We start from the raw sequence: 21,536 nt of genomic DNA, 5'->3' as shown, positions 1-21,536 counted from the left end.
GAAAATCTTGCGCGCCCGACACGCGGAAGCCAGCTTGTTATAAACAGCTCCAGCTCGTCATTATCAAAGGTTTAAACACCCCCACGTGACGCATTCTCCACCAATAGGAGTAGAGAAACAGTCTGTGGTATTTATGAATCAGTGTTTAAGTCAGGTACTTTTCAGTCAGGTACCAAGTACTGCCGAGTACAAGGTGGCCTTGTAGAACTGGAGCTTGAGTGCCAAGTAATCTGAAATCCAAGTACCAAGTCCAACAGTAAAGTACTAAGTTCATGTACTCAAATTTTGAGATATAAGACCTAATCCTTAAGCACCATGTAATGGTTTACAAGGTGCTGTGGCGCAATATGCTGCCAATCCAGCCAGGAACACCGGGGCGGACCCCTTCTCTTTTCGATAAGTGCACTGGGTTCTTTTACATGCGTTTACACAACACATGGGACCAACGGCTTTACGTCCCATCCGAAGGACGAAGTAATGGTTGTGTGTCTTGCTTAAGGACACAAGTGTCATGGCTGGGGATTCGAACCCACACTCTGCTGATCAGAAACACCAGAGTTTGAATTCGGTTCTCTTAACCGCTCGGCCACGACACTCCCAAAATATAGATACCAAATTGCCTTACGCCTTAGTGGGCTTAAGAGTAACCCGACACCCATCCTTTGGGCGTAAAGTACCCTTGGTTTCCATCAGAAGTGACTGATCAGGATCCAGAGTCAACTCGTAGTTGGAAAGAAATTTGCAAAGAAGCACTTTAGTTTCGATCTGGTTGGGATAGAAACAAAAAGAATTAGAGAACATGGTTAAAATAAATAACTCAAATAAACAATCTGACAATAAAATAATATCGTATTGCCCATCACAGGGTATAAAAGGCAAAGGTGAAGTTATCAATTCCTACCAAATGTTAATACCAATGAAACTCAAATTTCATTAAGTACTGAGTATACAGTGCTAACACACATCGGTGTATGGGTAAAAACCAAAATTATTAGAAACTCAAATTGTACAAATCTATTGCAAACTTATTGTAACGACAGAGTTAAATATCAAAGTCTTACCATTGCAAAATTCTTGCCGATGCAAATTCTTGGCCCAAGAGAAAACGGCAAAAAGGAGAACAGCGTGCTGAAATAGATTGATAATGAAGGATGTATAAAAGATTGCTTACTTTTGTGTTTAACAAATAAAAGCTTTGGTCACGACGGAACATCAGACGCAATTAAGTGCCTTGGACACTGGTATCCAAAACCCTCAATAATAATAACAAATTCTTAGTAAGCGCAATTCACACTAAACCGTTAGTGCCCTGGTCATTGTCATTGGGCCAATAACATCCCTTTATTCTTTCTTAGCTCCCTGGGGAGTATACAGCCTCAAGCTGCCGTGGCGCTCCGAAGGCTTTTAAATTCACAATATCAACTTCTATCCTCGCAGGTACCCATTTATACCCCTGGGTGAAGAGAAGCAATAATAGTAAAGTATCTTGCTCAAGGACAAAAGTGTCACAACTGGCATTCGAACCCACACTAAGGCAGTGGACACTATTCGTAATTACTCAAAATAATTATTAGCGTAAAACCTTTCTTGGTGCTAGTAATGGGGAGAGGTTCATGGTATAAAACATCGTGAGAAACGGCTCCCTCTGAAGTGCCATAACTTTCAAGAAAGAAGTAATTTTCCACAAATGTGATTTCGAGACCTCAAGTTTAGAACTTGAGGTCTCGAAATCAACTATCTAAACGCACACAACTTCGTGTGACAAGGGTGTTTTTTTCTTTCATTATTATCTCGCAACTTTGATGACCGATTGAGCTCAAATTTTCACAGGTTTGTTATTTTATGCATATGTTGAGATACACCAACTGTGAAGGCTAGTCTTTTACAATTACCAATAGTGTCCACTGCCTTTAACCTGAAATCGATGCTCTTAACCACTCGGCCATGAAACTCAATTCATCCACTTACTGTTCATCTTGGTTGTTGGTGAAACGATCAGGGTCAAATTGCAAAGGATCCTTGAAGTGTTTTTCCATACGGCTCAGAACATAAAAGGATACCTGTCAAAACAATTGGTAAACTGATGTCAATGTTTAGAATTTAATATTATTTTTTATTATGGTGAATTTAATCTGAATAAAAAACAACCAAAAGGTTGTCAACATTCAAATTTGCCCGTGAAATACGCTTGACATAAGCTAAAAATTTGCTGCTTCAGCAAGCGCCGATTCTTTGTTTACAGTAAGGTAGTCCTAACTTAAGACTAGTCCTAGGCAATGCTAAGAGATAGGACCAGTCCTAAGTTAGGACGGGTTACTGATCCTAACTTAGGACCAGTCCTATATCTTATAGCATTGCCTAGGACTAGTCCTAAGTTAGGACTGCCTTTGTGAAATCCACCCCAGGGCCGTTAATCCACCGTGGCAATTCATGGTGCACACAACCGTGCGACTTCCCTTGTTTTACTTACCAAACAGCTTGTCTGAGCTGGTATCCTGTATCCATTGATGTAGCACTCCTCAGATGTCAAACGCATAGTTTCTCCCGCAGGTGGAAACAAACGCAGTGACTCTTTCAGGAACTGCAAAAAAATCACAACAGCCAAATTATTTTTTCTTGTTAAGATTATAAGAAACAGCTGCAGTGATGAAAAAACACTTTGTTTTTGTTTTTCAAATATCCTTTTTGTATGCAATTCATTGCTGCAAATATTTCTTAGGTTTCTCCATTTAGGTTTATGTGAGACATTTGTGACCTAGTCCAGGAAATAGAACTATTCTGCTTCACTGCCTTCAACAGGTCATACCATATTGCAAGCTGGACTAGTTTATCTATCATTCAATACCAGTGTGGATAATATTAAATAGTCACAGAGTAGGAAGGTTGACTGTGAACTGTGTAGATGCATGATACCATTTTATGGGCTGGCATAGTTTATCTATCATTCAAAACCACAGTGGATGATATCAAATAGTCACAGAGTAGGAAGGTTGCCTTTGAACTGTGTAGATGCATTTACCCTGTGATACCATTTTAAAGGCTAGCATAGATTATCTATCATTCAAAACCAGTGTGGATGATCTATGATCAGACAGTAAAGGGTTAAAGAACAGCAAAAAAAAACCAGCGATTTGGACCATAACAAAGTTGTGACCAAAAAGTAACCTACTGCTGCCATGTACTGTAGCTTGGGTAGATCTTCAAAGTCTACTGTAGTTTTATCTCCCATGACACTCTCCACCTCATTTTTCAATCTGTGTCAATCAGGAAGAAAGAAAGTAGGTTTTGAATACTTGAATGACGGTGAAAATAAAATATTAGGTTATGCGTCTGCGTTTGATGGTTAAATGGAACTTGTGACTATCGTTTAAAGGCACTGGACACAATTGGTAATTCCTCAAAATAATTGTTAGCATAAAAACTTACTTGATTACGAGCAATGGAGAGCTGTTGATGGTATAAAACATTTGGAGAAATGGTTCTCTCTCTCTTTCTGAGAAAGACGTAATTTCTCATTCAAATAATATTAGACTTATATTAGACTTCAGGCCTTTTAGGCATCTGAAAGCACACAAATAATAATATGCATCAAGGGTGTTTTTTCTCTTCATTATTCTCTTGCAAATTCGATGACCAATTTAGTCCAAAGGTGTCCAGTGTCTTTTAAGAGCAAGACTAACCTGTACAAGATCTCTGGATGAAGACCAAGTTGCAACAAAGCGGAGGCAAGAAGGTTAGCCGTCGTCTCCTGGCCTACAAAATCAACAAAAACAATCCATCAATCAATCAATCAATCAATCAATCAAATAAATCAATCAATCAAGTCAATCAATCAAAAAATATCCCAATAAATAAATAAGTCAATCCATCTCTCACTCAAAAAAAATATATAATAAAAAATTAATAAAGTTTATCTTGTTTTCATCTTTTTGCCCCAAGCAAAAAAAGCGAAATAAGAAATTAACGAACAAAGAAACTACCTCCTATGAAGAAAGTAAAGAAGTCATCCACCATGTTCTGCATCTTATAATGTTGATGAGTAAGTCCTTCTGTAGCGTTGATGATGTAAGTCAAGATATCAGTGGGTACATCTTCCTCCTTCTCTATCGCTGCCAGACGCTCCTTAATAGTCTTCACTGCAAGGCCTCGAATGAGACAGCAGGCTTGGCGTACTTTCTTACGATGTTCTCTTGCCGCCTTGAATGGGTTCCACTGCAGTGAATCAAAATAGTTAGGTCAGAGTTCAAAGGAGATTGTTCAATGCAGACCTAATGATTGCAGCTTATGTACATTGTATGTAAGCCTGGGCGACTAGTGAGTCTATTGTCGAAATTGCGACTATTGGTTGCTTAGTCGAGTCGCAACTACCGCTATCCAACTACTCAGCTATTCGTGCCACCACAACTACTACAAAAGTAGTCGCGACTTCCTGCTTGGTTAACCAACTGTGTTGCTCACGACTGTTCACAACATAATTACTTACGAAACACAATTGGACATCAGTGACACAATCCTTCAGCACAAATTTCACTCTATTGCGCCTGTGGCAAACAATATGCTGCAATGCAACGTGGGAATTAAAAATGAGTCATGACTAATTTCAAAGTCTTAACTATTTGAGGCACGACTTGTCGAGTAGTAAATTTCTCTAGTCTCCCAGGCTTAATGCTAAGGACTTGCTTACTTCCACATATGATGACACAGTAATCTAGCCAAAGTCGTAGCTGTAGTCGACTATTCGGCCTAAAAAGATAGCACTTTTAACAAAGAGATTCTTTCATTCTATACCTTTATGAAGGGGTTTTTTTTTTTCATTTGCAGTGCACTAAATGTTGCTTGCACAGCCTCGGTGAAAGGCGAAACTCCTTCTCCCATGATCTCTAGCTCACAACTAAACGCCACCTAAACACCAATAGAAAAACCACAGATTAATGCCAATTATTTTTCAGCATTCAAATTCAACATTAACTATGATGGTATTATTTGCACCATCTTTTTAAAGATAATCCCTTTCTAGTTCGACTCATTCACTATCGTTTAAGTTTATCTTTTGTGTTTCCAGCGTGTTGTTGTCGAACCATCCCCTTCCCTTCCCCCTTGTGCATTCTTCATGGTTAACCCCTTGCTTTTTCTATGAAATCATTTTTTTCCAATTTGTTGATTTTCGTTATGCAAGTTGCAAGACACACACGGCCTGAAGGCCACTTCAAGGTGTGGGCTACAAATCAACTATTTTTCAAGGGGCCGTTGCCACCTACTCCTGGGGCTGAAACAGGGTTACCCCCTTCACAGTCCATACAAATGTAGGTTTGGGTATCATCCATCAGAAGCCTTGCTGGTAGAGCAGAAAGCACTACCTCCCCAACTTTACGAAGCAAACATGGTTAAGTGTCATGCTTAAGGACACAAGTGTCATGACCGGGATTCGAACCCACACTCTGCCGATCAGAAACACCAGAGCTTGAATCCGGTGCTCTTTACTACTAGGTTGTGATAAGTCTCTCTCTTCCATTTCTTTCCATTTGACTGCTTCTTTTATACCACAGTCACAATTTGCGATAGGTTTGCGAGAAAGTTCGATTCAGAGTTCTAGATATTTTTGGCCGGGAACCCAAAGGACTTCTTGCGGCTGACAAGTCTTTTTTTTTAATTGGGAAGGGGGTTGCATTTATCACCTTGGCGATGACATCCAGTGTGACCTTCATAAGCTCATTCAGCATGGTAACCTTGGTGAGCCCATCTGCTTTCGGATGCAATCTCTTTATCATCAAGTCAGCGCAGTCATTAAACTGAGTCATCGACTGCTTCAGATACCTACAAGAGAGGTTAAAACAAGGAATAAACCCACAAGGGAAACTGACCCAGATATCGCAGATGAGCGATCAAGTGCACTTGTTAACTTGTACTGATCAGCAGAGACTCGGTGGGTTCGAGTCCTGGGCCCAATTTCATAGAACTGCTTTTAAAAGCACAAAAAGTAGCTGATCACACCAAAATTATGCATAAGGTTAACAGCCAAACTACCATTACACATGTACAAATTGTGACTAGTATCCTGCCCGTTTCTGCTTAGCAGAAAATTGTTGAGCAATATTTTCTACTTAAGCAGCTCTATGAAATTGGGCCCTGGTCTTGGCGCTCGTAGTCCTTAAGCAAGGCACTTAACTTATTTTGGATTCAGTGAAACATCTGAAACTACAAAACCAGAAGAGATTCTCGGCTAAGGCCCTACCTTCTGTGGAAACCCGGATCAACAATCCCTCGTCTTATGGCCCAGATACTGTGATCCATCTCGGTCGCGAGGCCATATCCCAGAAAGTCTGTCCCATACAGCTTGGCAATATCATTGTAGAGCATTGGATCCTTGGGGTGCTTGGACGCAACTATCAACTCCTGGAAAAAGTGACAATAAAAAGAGACGAATCTTGCAGTGATATTGTCTAAAGATGTCATATACCTAGGCCTTGAATTTCGCTCGTGACGGGGAACGGCAATTTTACTCTTGTTACGGGCATCTTTATGAGGAAAATGTCACCCAGATGGCCAATCGATCTGAGTTTCAGAAACTTCTACAGGTTTGTCAGTTTATGTATATGGTGGATTACATAAAGTGCTTACATTGCAAGCAACCGGTTTATTAGCAACAACCAATTCTGTAATGTTCATTTAACTTCACTTTGTGGTTATTTTTGGCAAAAATGCAACAAATATCTGTGAATTTTTACTAAAAAGATTTTAAAATGTGTATTACTTTCACAGCTTCTGGTGAGCAGGCAAGTAGAACTGGGCGAGTAAAGAAAAACAAAATACAGATTGGTCCATGCTCCATGCACCTACAATAAAGCAAAAGAAATCTTGGGATTTAATAACATATCAAAACATTTTAAACTAGAGGTACATGTACAGTTTTTGTTTACTACAAAAACAAGGTGTTCGTGGTGAGTGAGTGAATGAATTGGTGACAACGTTTTACCTCATCAATCCAATGACTGGTTAAGGAGTTATGATTTTTTTTACAAACTGTTTGTAGATATAGACTCCTTGGGGATTGGAGTAACTGATTCTAATAAGAGATGTTTTAGTCCATTAAAATCAATCAAAGTATGTCTATAATTAACAGTTAATTAAAAATCTTGGCATCATGGGTACAACGTAGTACCTCATAAACTCGATGCAGTCACTTTCAACGCATTGCAATAGCTTCTCCACGGTTAATGCAATACAAAATTGAGATTTTGCAAAAGGCATTGCATTGGGGTAAGTTGCATACCATCGTGTACCTTATGAAATTCATTAGTACGAAAAATACAATTTTAAGACTGTGACGTCATCACGTGTTAATTTATGCTAAGTAGAAGCTTTAATGAGTTTTTCTTTGCAGCACTACATCTCAAGAAGTTTACGGCCGATTTCAAAGTTTTTTTCAGTATTAGACTCATTAGGCATAGGAGAATTGCCTCGGGTAACCGTGACCCCGATTTGACCTCTACTTCCGGGTCAACCGGAAGTGGGACCAAATCTGAAGAGTTACACAACCGATTTAATTTTTTTCTTTAGTTAGAGATTCCTAAGGCATTAAATTTTGTGGGGGAAAATCCGTGACCCCATTTTGACCTCTTCTTTTGGGTCAACCGGAAGTGGGACCATTTCTCAAGAACTACACAACCGATTTTCAAACTTTTTTTAGTTATAGACTACTTAGGCATTAAATATTAGCTTTGAAAACTGAGACCCCCATGTTGACCTTTATTTCCAGGTCAACCGGAAGTTGGACTTTATCTCAAAAACAACCCAACCGATTTTCAGACTTTTTTCAGTTATGGGCTCCTTTGGCATTGGACAATCGCATCGGGTAGGTATGACCCCATGTTGACCTTTATTTCCGGGTCAACCGGAAGTATGACCTTATCTCAAGAACTGCACAACCAATGTTCAAGTTCTTTTCAGTTATAGACCCTTTGAGCTCTAAAGATTGAACTTGGATTACCTTGACCCCAAATTGACCTTTACTTCCGGGTCAACCGGAAGTGGGACCATATCTCAAGAACCATGCAACCGATCTTCAGTTTCTTTTCAATTATAGACCCCTTGAACCTTGAAAATTAAAAAGGAACAGCTCTGTGTTTGTTCCCAAACACTTGATGTCTAGTTTAATTAGTTTTTGTTTACCATTGACGGAAGAGATCTCCAACAATCTTCTCACCAGACTTCAGCTGATCCTGAAAGTTTTTAATGTGTCCTTTGTAGAAGCTAAAATGTGGAAAAGATCACAACATTACACTACATTTTTAGCCCAAGTTGGAATCGCCCGTTGCATACAAAGTGACAAAGTCAGGGTATATTGACATACAGTTATGTTCTTGTACAATTGTGAACAAATTAATACCATTTGGTATTAATTTGTTCGCAGTTTTATTCATATTTTCAATTACCTTAAGTTAAGAAAGCCGAACTTCAATCACATATTTACTAAGTCCAGAACTACCAGCTTGATTGGTTGAGAAATGGTGGTTTTTATCGTAAGATTGTATAGGTAGACACTAAACTAATGAAAATAGTTTTTTGGTAATGGTAGCCCCAGTTTGTTGTGTAAGAATTTCTTCTGATGCTGAGAGTGAGAACCCCCTCTTTCGTTCATTTTAACTTCCTTCCCCCCCCCCATCCCCCCCCCCCATGTTCGTTTACCGTTTTTAGGATAGTCTAGGTTCCTAGACCATTGGTGTTGCGCGGTCACACACAACCAACGTTCCGATTATGCACGGCAAAAACTGTACACGCTTGTAATGAACGAACGCTAGCGGGCGCTCTGTTTCTCTGATTTCCGGATCTCCCCATGTCCTGCGCTCACCAAGGTCTAGGACATTTGCAAATTGAAGGCGTGGCCAGACTATGTAAATTACTTTTAATGTATGCAATATTCATATCACGTGACGAATTGAACTAGACCGAGTCAAAGGTCAATATGATCGGCGCTCTATTTTTAATAATCTTTGCTCAAAGAGTAATTCCGTGGTCATTATAGGCCTATTAAAAGGAAAACAGTGAATTAAGTATAGACTACATGTACCTATTCAGATTATGGATACGTGATGATTTGAAATCGTAAATAATGGTCAAAAATCGAACGTAAGATTAGCATTCAGAGAGTCCGTGTAACGGACGCTTGTATGGCCTCACGGCGTGCATGGAGCAATCGGAACGTGAAATAAGCCTTGTGGAATATCACGTACCGCCCATGCCGTTTCTCGTGGGGGTTGGAGGTGTTAAATCCCGGGCGCTATGAACTCCTAGCTTGCGGGTGTCGACTCCGTTGTTTTGCAACGTTCCAATGCTCCATTTTGATTCATGGCCCCCTAATTTCTTTTTGTTATGAGTTTTCAGGTAATTTTGATGATGTCAAAACGTAGGAATATTGCATCTACCTCCATGGTTATATTAACAGTGTTATTGTGTGAGTAGCTTTAAAATATTATGAGAATTTTTTATAAAAGGTTGAAATAAAAATAATGCTAAAACAAATTCCCTCAAAGCATAATTTTGCCAAACAAAGTATTATTTTTTAATTCTGTGAATGAAGAGTTATTTTTGAGGTAATGATTAAACTGGGCAACTAGTGGAATTTATGACCTGACTATTCGCCTCAAATAACTGGGAGTTGAATAGCAGTAGTCGCCACCCGACAAGCAATCAAAATTGTCAATTTCTCATGAGTTGTTCCAAAAGATATTGTTACGACTACATTCCAAAAAATATTATATGGTTACGTTCCAAGCTGCGCAGCTACTCGGCTACGTTTTCGTTCAAAGATACGCTTAGGTCTACGTTCCTTTAAGTTACACTATAATATCAAAAGGTATGTTTTCAAGCCCGAGTCAAGCTACGCTTACATTCCAACACACGCAGCTACGTTTACGTTCCAAGATACGCTTAGGTCTACGTTCCTTCAAGTTACACTATAATATCAAAAGGTACGCTTTCAAGCCCGAGTCAAGCTATGCTTACGTTCAAAGATACGCAGCTACGTGTTCGCAGCTCTATGTTCCAAGATGCTACGCTTCAGTCCAAGATATGCTTACGTTCCAAAAGATGTCAACGTTCCAAGCTACACAGCTACTCTTACAGATCTGCTTATGTTCCTTCAAGTTACGCTATAATATCAAAAGGTACGCTTTCAATCCCATGTCAAGTTATGCTTACGTTCCAAGATACGCAGCTACGAATTACGTTCCAAGATATGCTTACGCTCCAAAAGATACTGTTACGTTCCAAGCTACGCAGCTACTCAGCTACGCTTATACACTCCAAGATACGTTTAGGTTACGCTACAATATCAAAAAGTACGCTTTCAATCCCGAGTCAAGCTACGCTTACGTTCCAAGATCTGCAGCTACGGTTACGTTTCAAAATACATTCTCACAAAGACGCTTTTGAATCCCTCAAGATTTCCTTCCCCCAAGATTAAAAAACTTTCACTGTGAATAACACTACAGGGCCCACCAGTTAATATCTGTTATTAAAGCAGAAAATACTGTACAAAATTGCTTTACTATCCAAAAATTTAGGTGGGCACTAGGCATAAGTCTACAACATTTCAAATTTAATTAAAAATTGGCTGGTAACCAGTTTCTGCTAAGCAATACTATTTAACTATAAGCAAATTGTTTAGCCAATACAGGCTTCATCAGTGTGGGCCCTGGCACGTCGGGAGCATAACGCCACGATCGCATTTCAAGCTGCATCATGGCAATGCAGTAGTCTGGATCTGGATATTATACATAGAAAGGTTTGTGGTGGTACCGCAAACCTTCCTTTATCGTATTTCCACCATGTGGCAAAGTTTCAAATCGTACTGATCTGGACATTATTATACTCCGATAAAAACATAATTATACCCACACACACACATGCAGAGTATAGCAAAAGCCATGCAACGCAATTACTGCATGCATTGTACACACTGCATGCACAACACTGATGAATTATTCATGAGCCAACCGCAACGCAGCCTCTGATTGGCTCCACCGGAAAGTCGGGGGAGATTTGCCGAAAAACAATAAAAAAGTTATGACCCGTCGTTGCAAATGTCCTGTGTACAGTTTTTGCCGTGCATAATCGGAACGTTGGTTTTGTGTGACCACGCAACACCAATGGTCTAGGAACCTAGACTATTTTTAGGACCACACACAAACCGAGAAACGCCAACAAAGGCCTTCATAGTACCGGCAAATCCACTACATAAGAAAACCTGAATTAAATCATAATTTATACTTACTGTCCTAACTTCGGTCCAGGTATGTGCCGATATTTCTGGTGTACTCTGTGTGTGTACAGAGTCCAAAACGTAATCAATAGCAGAACTACTCCAACAACACTGGCCAGAAAACCACCTAAAACATACACCATGTACACGCCGTACGTGGGCATTAACTCTGCATTCTCCATCTTTGACTCCAAGAAGGCACAACTAATATCGCATTTGGGCTAAAATAATATCTCAGACGGTTTTGCATACGCAATCATGTCCGCCCGGACCCTGCTGCATTGTGTGTGGTGGTTTGCACCACCCGGCCCCTGGATGGTGGATATCCGGAGCTCGACAATATATCACGTGACCAATTCCAAAATCGGCATTCGGCCAAGAGATTGTTAAACTAGCTAACCAGTCCTTATAACAGTGTTAACAGTGTTAACCGCGGTGGTGGTTTGCACCACCGCGGTTAACACTGTTATAAGGACTGGTTAGCTAGTTTAACAATCTCTTGGCCGAATGCCGATTTTGGAATTGGTCACGTGATATATTGTCGAGATCCCGACAATAAGTTGTCAAAAACTGCAGTAAGTGTGCAACAATATCGAATCGCAGTATGCAGTGAAAACTAATATACATCCAATAAGCGAAAGATTAATTTGTTTATTTATAATTAAAAAGATGTGATTAAATAAGATTAAAAATATAATAAATATATAAATGTTTCCTGTTGGTCCCATCAATTGAAAACCAATTACTGATACCCGAATGATGTTAGTTTGAATGCCTTTTTCATAAAGTTGCCAAATAAATTCATACATAATAAAAATAAACCTAAAGTATGGTGCACAATTAATTAAAAAACACTTCATTCTGTTCTATTTGTTCAAACTCCTAACACACATTATTATTAATAAACTCATAATTCCTTCTATCCGAGGTCATTATTTTGAAAAATACTGAAAACATTAAAATAAAACAAGAAGGGAATGACAAAAGATAAAATTTCAGTCAGTCGATAAACAGATAAGATAAGAAGACTAATAGTAAGCTTTCAAATTAAATATAGTTAATAAAAATTTCCCACATTTCTTTACTATGAAAATTCACCAAAAAGCTTGAAAAAATAAATTTTAAGTACATAAAATTGTCATCTTACTTCAATTAAAAAATGACAATTTGCATCACACCTATAAATAGGTCCGACAATGTTACCTTTTCAGGGTCGGCGGCCGTGTGATAAAGATCGCACGGCAACGACCCTGCAAGGTTTTAAACGGACGTTTAAGAACCAGTCACTGCTGTTTTATTCCCATTCATAAATGCCCTTTTGTTAAAAAATGTTAAATAATACAATTATAGACACTTTAACAATTAAAAATTCGAGGTTTGAAATATTTTTTTCAAAAACTTTGTGAAAAATCTATTCCAGAGCTATATTCCTATATTACTTGAATTGATGCATTGTCAGAAAACAAAAAGGAATGCTGTTGTTTTTCTTCAAATAAGAATCCAAGTACATTTTCAGTTGAGTATTGATTTACATAATTTAAGTAGATTCTTTTTCGGTCAAGTATCGGAATATGGACTTTTAATAGAAGTATTTTGCAATCTGGGTATAAATATGAGTACCAAGTATGAGTACATGTACCATCAAAATGGTACTATAGTAGTTCTCGAGTACAAGTTCCAAGTATAACTACAAGTACCATCAAAATGGTACTAGAGTAGTGCTCCAGTATGAGTAACAAGTATGAGAACATGTAAGATCAAAATGGTACTAGAGCAGTACTCCAATATTAGTATTAAGTACGTGTGCTACAATACTGTTGTTTCAGATGATTTAACATACTGATGCAAGGTTCCTCTAACAATTTGTTTTCTTCATTAGCTTGTTCAGCATATCTTAGAAGTAGCTCTATGAATTTGAGCAAAGATAATAACCGTATTTATAACGCGCCTTTTGCCAAAGGATACAAAGCGCCAGGTATTATTACTGCAAGGAGTGGGGCAAATTTTGAGATATAAGACCTAATCCTTAAGCACCATGTAATGGTTTACAAGGTGCTGTGGCGCAATATGCTGCCAATCCAGCCAGGAACACCGGGGCGGACCCCTTCTCTTTTCGATAAGTGCACTGGGTTCTTTTACATGCATTTACACAACACATGGGACCAACGGCTTTACGTCCCATCCGAAGGACGAAGCAATGGTTGTGTGTCTTACTTAAGGACACAAGTGTCATGGCTGGGGATTCGAACCCACACTCTGCTGATCAGAAACACCAGAGTTTGAATTCGGTGCTCTTAACCGCTCGGCCACGACACTCCCAAAATATAGATACCAAATTGCCTTACGCCTTAGTGGGCTTAAGAGTAACCCGACACCCATCCTTTGGGCGTAAAGTACCCTGGGTTTCCATCAGAAGTGACTGATCAGGATCCAGAGTCAACTCGTAGTTGGAAAGGAATTTGCAAAGAAGCACTTTAGCTTCGATCTGGTTGGGATAGAAACAAAAAGAATTAGAGAACATGGTTAAAATAAATAACTCAAATAAACAATCTGACAATGAAATAATATCGTATTGCCCATCACAAGGTATAAAAGGCAAAGGTGAAGTTATCAATTCCTACCAAATGTTAATACCAATGAAACTCAAATTTCATTAAGTACTGAGTATACAGTGCTAACACACATCGGTGTATGGGTAAAAACCAAAATTAATAGAAACTCAAATTGTACAAATCTATTGCAAACTTATTCTAACGACAGAGTTAAATATCAAAGTCTTACCATTGCAAAATTCTTGCCGATGCAAATTCTTGGCCCAAGAGAAAACGGCAAATAGGAGAACAGCGTGCTGAAATAGATTGATAATGAAGGATGTATAAAAGATTGCTTACTTTTGTGTTTAACAAATAAAAGCTTTGGTCACGACGGAACATCAGAGGCAATTAAGTGCCTTGCTTCAGGACACTGGTATCCAAAACCCTCAATAATAACAAATTCTTATTAAGCGCAATTCACAATTAACTGTTAGTGCCCTGGTCATTGGGCCAATAACATCCCTTTATTCTTTCTTAGCTCCCTGGGGAGTATACAGCCTCAAGCTGCCGTGGCGCTCCGAAGGCTCTTAAATTCACAATATCAACCTCTACCCTCGCAGGTACCCATTTATACCACTGGGTGAAGAGAAGCAATAATAGTAAAGTATCTTGCTCAAGGACAAAAGTGTCACAACTGGCATTCGAACCCACACTAAGGCAGTGGACACTATTCGTAATTACTCAAAATAATTATTAGCGTGAAACCTTTCTTGGTGCTAGTAATGGTATAAAACATTGTGAGAAACGGCTCCCTCTGAAGTGCCATAACTTTCAATAAAGAAGTAATTTTCCACGAATGTGATTTTGAGACCTAAAGTTTAGAACTTGAGGTCTCGAAATCAACTATCTAAACGCACACAACTTCGTGTGACAAGGGTGTTTTTTTCTTTCATTATTATCTCGCAATTTTGATGACCGATTGAGCTCAAATTTTCACAGGTTTGTTATTTTATGCATATGTTGAGATACACCAACTGTGAAGGCTAGTCTTTTACAATTACCAATAGTGTCCACTGCCTTTAACCTGAAATCGATGCTCTTAACCACTCGGCCATGAAACTCAATTCATCCACTTACTGTTCATCTTGGTTGTTGGTGAAACGATCAGGGTCAAATTGCAAAGGATCCTTGAAGTGTTTTTCCATACGGCTCAGAGCATAAAAGGATACCTGTCAAAACAATTGGTAAACTGTTGTCAATGTTTAGATATTGTTATTATTTATTATGGTTAATTTAATCTGAATAAAAAACAACCAAAAGGTTGTCAATATTCAAATTTGCCCGTGAAATACGCTTGACATAAGCTAAAAATTTGCTGCTTCAGCAAGCGCCGATTCTTTGTTTACAGTAAGCAGAGCCATGAAATTTGGCCCAGGGAATGATTTCACAAAGGTAGTCCTAACTTAGGACTAGTCCTAGGCAATGCTAAGAGATAGGACCAGTCCTAAGTTAGGATGGGTTACTGATCCTAACTTAGGACCAGTCCTATATCTTAGCATTGCCTAGGACTTTTCCTAAGTTAGGACTACCTTTGTAAAATCCACCCCAGGGCCGTTAATCCACCATGGCAATTCATGGTGCACACAATCGTGCGACTTCCCTTGTATTACTTACCAAACAGCTTGTCTGAGCTGGTATCCTGTATCCATTGATGTAGCACTCCTCAGATGTCAAACGAATAGTTCCTCCCGCAGGTGGAAACAAACGCAGTGACTCTTTCAGGAACTGCCAAAAAATCACAACAGCCAAATTATTTTTTCTTGTTAAGATTATAAGAAACAGCTGCAGTGATGAAAAAACACTTTGTTTTTGTTTTTCAAATATCCTTTGTATGCAATTCATTGCTGCAAATATTTCTTAGGTTTCTCCATTTAGGTTTATGTGAGACATTTGTGACCTAGTCCAGGAAATAGAACTATTCTGCTTCACTGCCTTCAACAGGTCATACCATATTGCAGGCTGGCCTAGTTTATCTATCATTCAAAACCAGTGTGGATAATATTAAATAGTCACAGAGTAGGAAGGTTGCCTTTGAACTGTGTAGATGCATTTACCCTGTGATACCATTTTAAAGGCTAGCATAGATTATCTATCATTCAAAACCAGTGTGGATGATCTATGATCAGACAGTAAAGGGTTAAAGAACAGCAAAAAAAAACCAGCGATTTGGACCATAACAAAGTTGTGACCAAAAAAGTAACCTACTGCTGCCATGTACTGTAGCTTGGGTAGATCTTCAAAGTCTACTGTAGTTTTATCTCCCATGACACTCTCCACCTCATTTTTCAATCTGTGTCAATCAGGAAGAAAAAAAGTAGGATTTGAAATCTTGAATGACGGTGAAAATAAAATATTAGGTTATGCTTCTGCGTTTAATGGTTAAATGGAACTTGTGACTATCGTTTAAAGGCACTGGACACAATTGGTAATTCCTCAAAATAATTGTTAGCATAAAAACTTACTTGATTACGAGCAATGGAGAGCTGTTGATGGTATAAAACATTTGGAGAAATGGTTCTCTCTCTCTTTCTGAGAAAGACGTAATTTCTCATTCAAATAATATTAGACTTATATTAGACTTCAGGCCTTTTAGGCATCTGAAAGCACACAAATAATAATATGCATCAAGGGTGTTTTTTCTCTTCATTATTCTCTTGCAAATTCGATGACCAATTGAGTCCAAAGGTGTCCAGTGTCTTTTAAGAGCAAGACTAACCTGTACAAGATCTCTGGATGAAGACCAAGTTGCAACAAAGCGCATGCAAGAAGGTTAGCCGTCGTCTCCTGGCCTACAAAATCAACAAAAACAATCCATCAATCAATCAATCAACCAATCAATCAAATAAATCAATCAATCAAGTCAATCAATAAAAAAATATCCCAATAAATAAATAAGTCAATCCATCTCTCACTCCAAAAAATATATAATACAAAATTAATAAAGTTGATCTTGTTTTCATCTATTTGCCCCAAGCAAAAAAAGCGAAATAAGAAATTAACGAACAAAGAAACTACCTGCTATGAAGAAAGTAACGAAGTCATCCACCATGTTCTGCATCTTATAATGTTGATGAGTAAGTCCTCCTGTAGCGTTGATGATGTAAGATAAGATATCAGTGGGTACATCTTCCTCCTTCTCTATCGCTGCCAGACGCTCCTTAATAGTCTTCACTGCAAGGCCTCGAATGAGACAGCAGGCTTGGCGTACTTTCTTACGATGTTCTCTTGCCGCCTTGAATGGGTTCCACTGCAGTGAATCAAAATAGTTAGGTCAGAGTTCAAAGGAGATTGTTCAATGCAGACCTAATGATCGCAGCTAATGTACATTGTAAGTAAGCCTGGGCGACTAGTGCGTCTATTGTCGAAATTGCGACTATTGATTGCTTAGTCGAGTCGCAACTACCGCTATCCAACTACTCAGCTATTCGTGCCACCACAACTACTACAAAAGTAGTCGCGACTTCCTGCTTGGTTAACCAACTGTGTTGCTCACGACTGTTCACAACATAATTACTTACGAAACACAATTGGACATCAGTGACACAATCCTTCAGCACAAATTTCACTCTATTGCGCCTGTGGCAAACAATATGCTGCAATGCAACTTGGGAATTAAAAATGAGTCATGACTAATTTCAAAGTCTTAACTATTTGAGGCACGACTTGTCGAGTAGTAAATTTCACTAGTCTCCCAGGCTTAATGCTAAGGACTTAATACTTACTTCCACATATGATGACACAGTAATCTAGCCAAAGTCGTAGCTGTAGTCGACAATTCGGCCAAAAAAGATAGCACTTTTAACAAAGAGATTCTTTCATTCTATACCTTTATGAAGGGTTGTTTACTTTTCATTTGCAGTGCACTAAATGTTGCTTGCACAGCCTCGGTGAAAGGCGAAACTCCTTCTCCCATGATCTCTAGCTCACAACTAAACGCCACCTAAACACCAATAGAAAAACCACAGATTAATACCAATTATTTTTCAGCATTCAAATTCAACATTAACTATGATGGTATTATTTGCACCATCTTTTTAAAGATAATCCCTTTCTAGTTCGACTCATTCACTATCGATTTACTATTTCTCCCTCCTTTTTTTCGTTTAAGTTTATCTTTTGTGTTTCCAGCGTGTTGTTGTCAAACCATCGCCTTCCCTTCCCCCTTGTGCATTCTTCATGGTTAATCCCTTGCTTTTTCTATGAAATCATTTTTTTCCTATTTGTTGATTTTCGTTATGCAAGTTGCAAGACCCACAAGGCCTGAAGGCCACTTCAAGGTGTGGGCTACAAATCAACTATTTTTCAAGGGGCCGTTGCCACCTACTCCTGGGGCTGAAACAGGGTTACTCCCTTCACAGTCCATACAAATGTAGGTTTGGGTATCATCCATCAGAAGCCTGGCTGGTAGAGCAGAAAGCACTACCTCCCCAACTTTACGAAGCAATCACGGTTAAGTGTCATGCTTAAGAACACAAGTGTCATGACCGGGATTCGAACCCACACTCTGCCGATCAGAAACACCAGAGCTTGAATCCGGTGCTCTTTACTACTAGGTTGTGATAAGTCTCTCTCTTCCATTTCTTTCCATTTGACTGCTTCTTTTATACCCCAGTCACAATTTGCGATAGGTTTGCAAGAAAGTTTGATTCAGAGTTCTAGATATTTTTGGCCGGGAACCCAAGGGACTTCTTGCGGCTGACAAGTCTTTTTTTTAAATTGGGAAGGGGTTGCATTTATCACCTTGGCGATGACATCCAGTGTCACCTTGTTAAGCTCATTCAGCATGGTGACCTTGGTGAGCCCATCTGCTTTCGGATGCAATCTCTTTATCATCAAGTCAGCGCTGTCATTAAACTGAGTCATCGACTGCTTCAGATACCTACAAGAGAAGTTAAACAAGGAATAAACCCACAAGGGAAACTGACCCAGATATCGCAGACGAGCGATCAAGTGCACTTGTTAACTTGTACTGATCAGCAGAGACTCGGTGGGTTCGAGTCCTGGGCCCAATTTCATAGAACTGCTTTTAAAAGCACAAAAAATAGCTGATCACACCAAAATTATGCATAAGGTTAACAGCCAAACTACCATTACACATGTAAAAATTGTGACTAGTATCCTGCCCGTTTCTGCTTAGCAGAAAATTGTTGAGCAATATTTTCTACTTAAGCAGCTCTATGAAATTGGGCCCTAGTCTTGGCGCTCGTAGTCCTTAAGCAAGGCACTTAACTTATTTTGGATTCAGTGAAACATCTGAAACTACAAAACCAGAACAGATTCTCGGCTAAGGCCCTACCTTCTGTGGAATCCCGGATCAACAATCCCTCGTCTTATGGCCCAGATACTGTGATCCATCTCGGTCACGAGGCCATATCCCATAAAGTCTGTCCCATAGAGCTTGGCAACATCATTGTAGGTCATTGGATCCTTGGGGTGCTTGGACGCAACTATCAACTCCTGGAAAAAGTGACAATAAAAAGAGACGAATCTTGCAGTGATATTGTCTAAAGATGTCATATACCTAGTCCTTGAATTTCGCTCGTGACGGGGAACGGCAATTTTACTCTTGTTACGGGCATCTTTATGAGAAAAATGTCACCCAGATGGCCAATCGATCTGAGTGTCAGAAACTTCTACAGGTTTGTCAGTTTATGTATATGGTGGATTACACAAAGTGCTCACATTGCCAGCAACCGGTTTATTAGCAACAACCAATTATGTAATGTTCATTTAACTTCACTTTGTGGTTATTTTTGGCGAAAATGCAACAAATATCTGTGAATTTTTACTAAAGAGATTTAAAAATGTGTCTTACTTTCACAGCTTCTGGTGAGCAGGCAAGTAGAACTGGGCGAGTAAAGAAAAACAAAATACAGATTGGTCCATGCTCCATGCACCTACAATAAAGCAAAAGAAATCTTGGAATTAATAACATATCAAAACATTTTAAATAAAAACTTCAGTTGTGACATAAAGCTGGTTACAAAAAAGGCTAAGCAAAAGAAAAAGCAAAGCACATCTTGTGCAACAAGGAGAATACATGATGATCTTCACAGGGGAAGTTCTCAAAAAACAGATTGATAGTTACTGTATTTTCATGATTTATTTAATTAGTTTTTGTTTACCATTGACGGAAGAGATCTCCAACAATCTTCTCACCAGACTTCAGCTGATCCTGAAAGTTTTTAATGTGTCCACTGTAGAAGCTAAAATGTAGAAAAGATCACAACATTATACGACATGATTTTTTAGCCCAAGTTGGACTCGTCCGTTGCATATACAAAGTGACAAAGTCAGGGTATATATATATATACACACAGTATGTTCTTGTACAATTGCGAACAAATTATTTGGTGTTAATTTGTTCATAGTTTTATTTATATTTTCAATTACAGTAATTAAGAAAGCCGAACTTTAATCACATATTTATTAAGTCCTGAGCTACCAGCCTGATTAGTTGAGAAATGGTGATTTTTATCATAAGATTGTAGGCAAGGTAAGGTAGGAAGACACTATTGAAAATAAAATGAAAATTGACGTTTCCACAAGAGATTTCCTGAACACTGAACTGTCTTGCCTTGTGCACGGATGTGCGCGACTTACAGTGACTTAATATTGTGTACCACTAATGTGTTGGGTGCAATCTTTGAAGATGGGCTTTATTTTAATTTGCGCAACCCCTGCAGAGAGTTTGGTTTTCTGGAAATGGTAGCCTCAGTTCGTTGTGTAGAAATTTCTTCCGATGCTGAGAACCCCCTCTTTCATTTTCATTTTAACTTCCTCCACCCATGTTCATTTACTGTTTGTTGGACCACACACAAACCGGGAAACGCCAACAAAAGCCCTCATAGTACCGGCAAATCCACTACCTAAGAAAACCTGAATTAAATCATAATTTATACTTACTGTCCTAACTTCGGTCCAGGTATGTGCCGATATTTCTGGTGTACTCTGTGTGTGTACTGAGTCCAAAACGCAATCAATAGCAGAACTACTCCAACAACACTGGCCAGAAAACCACCCAAAACATACACCATGTACACGCCGTACGTGGGCATTAACTCTGCATTCTCCATATTTGACTCCATGAAGGCACAACTAATATCGCATTTGGGCTACAATAATACCTCAGAACCCCCCAAAATGCAACTTTTATTGACACTAACTTTACTTTCTTCCTCAATATTCAAGGGGAATCGATGTCCAATTTGTTGTTAGGTGACATAGCAAGTGCCCCACACAAACCAATTACTTAGAATGCGTTATTATAATGCAGATATAGTACATCCAGAGTTTGGGTACAAGACTATTTTTACTCGACTTGCCAAAGTCGGTGGCCGACTTTCAGGACTTGCCGGTGTCGCATGCAATTATGTCCTCTATGCAATACTATCCGGAGGACATTATTACATATGCAATAATGTCCGCCGGACGGTTTTGCATACGCAATCATGTCCGCCCGGACCCTGCTGCATTGTGTGTGGTGGTTTGCACCACCGCGGTTAACACTGTTATAAGGACTGGTTAGCTAGTTTAACAATCTCTCGGCCGAATGCCGATTTTGGTTTGTTCTAGTCGCATTTGAAAGCTTTGCATGGGGGTGGGGATAAATAGGGAAAATGTAGATAAATAGTAATCTTGCAGTACAACCATGTGTAAATTTCTTTTGTGAGATTTCAAAG

At 39.0% G+C, this 21,536-nt stretch overlaps 2 protein-coding genes across 2 annotated transcripts; both read right to left on the bottom strand.

The window, feature by feature from the left end:
• Window positions 1-527: 527 nt before the first annotated feature.
• LOC117304391 (cholesterol 24-hydroxylase-like) lies at window positions 528-11,579 on the bottom strand. Its single transcript, XM_033788821.1, has 13 exons — window positions 11,273-11,579; window positions 8,170-8,250; window positions 6,752-6,833; window positions 6,233-6,393; window positions 5,676-5,814; window positions 4,789-4,902; window positions 3,981-4,212; window positions 3,681-3,753; window positions 3,170-3,254; window positions 2,471-2,581; window positions 1,969-2,060; window positions 1,062-1,128; window positions 528-765 (listed from the first exon to the last, which is right to left on the bottom strand). Exons 1-13 carry the CDS (start codon window positions 11,440-11,442, stop codon window positions 622-624), a joined length of 1,551 nt encoding a protein of 516 aa, XP_033644712.1. The 5' UTR covers window positions 11,443-11,579; the 3' UTR covers window positions 528-621.
• A 1,926-nt stretch (window positions 11,580-13,505) lies between these two features.
• On the bottom strand, window positions 13,506-21,061 carry LOC117304585 (cholesterol 24-hydroxylase-like). The gene is made up of 13 exons (XM_033789114.1): window positions 20,761-21,061; window positions 19,980-20,060; window positions 19,670-19,751; window positions 19,151-19,311; window positions 18,595-18,733; window positions 17,681-17,794; window positions 16,870-17,101; window positions 16,571-16,643; window positions 16,060-16,144; window positions 15,469-15,579; window positions 14,932-15,023; window positions 14,042-14,108; window positions 13,506-13,745 (listed from the first exon to the last, which is right to left on the bottom strand). The coding sequence occupies exons 1-13, from the start codon at window positions 20,940-20,942 to the stop codon at window positions 13,602-13,604; spliced, it is 1,563 nt and encodes a 520-aa protein (XP_033645005.1). The 5' UTR covers window positions 20,943-21,061; the 3' UTR covers window positions 13,506-13,601.
• Window positions 21,062-21,536: the final 475 nt, after the last annotated feature.

The sequence above is a fragment of the Asterias rubens genome, chromosome 21 (assembly GCF_902459465.1).
Source record: "Asterias rubens chromosome 21, eAstRub1.3, whole genome shotgun sequence".
NCBI classification, from domain to species: domain Eukaryota; kingdom Metazoa; phylum Echinodermata; class Asteroidea; order Forcipulatida; family Asteriidae; genus Asterias; species Asterias rubens.
The sequence above is the reverse complement of the archived record's forward strand: the minus strand, read 5'-3'. Positions and strand labels throughout refer to the sequence as shown.

Bases quoted from the DNA above. Each gene is read 5' to 3' on its own strand.
- LOC117304391 (XM_033788821.1), bottom strand. From the start codon at position 11,442: ATGGAGAATGCAGAGTTAATGCCCACGTACGGCGTGTACATGGTGTAT. The intron at 6,834-8,169 runs GTAAACAAAAAC...GCTTTATTGTAG, and splicing joins GGAGATCTCTTCCGTCAATG to GTGCATGGAGCATGGACCAA. The intron at 6,394-6,751 runs GTAATACACATT...CACTTTTTCCAG, and splicing joins GCTCACCAGAAGCTGTGAAA to GAGTTGATAGTTGCGTCCAA.
- LOC117304585 (XM_033789114.1), bottom strand. From the start codon at position 20,942: ATGGAGTCAAATATGGAGAATGCAGAGTTAATGCCCACGTACGGCGTG. The intron at 19,752-19,979 runs GTAAACAAAAAC...GCTTTATTGTAG, and splicing joins GGAGATCTCTTCCGTCAATG to GTGCATGGAGCATGGACCAA. The intron at 17,102-17,680 runs GTATAGAATGAA...GATTCACTGCAG, and splicing joins GTAAACAACCCTTCATAAAG to TGGAACCCATTCAAGGCGGC.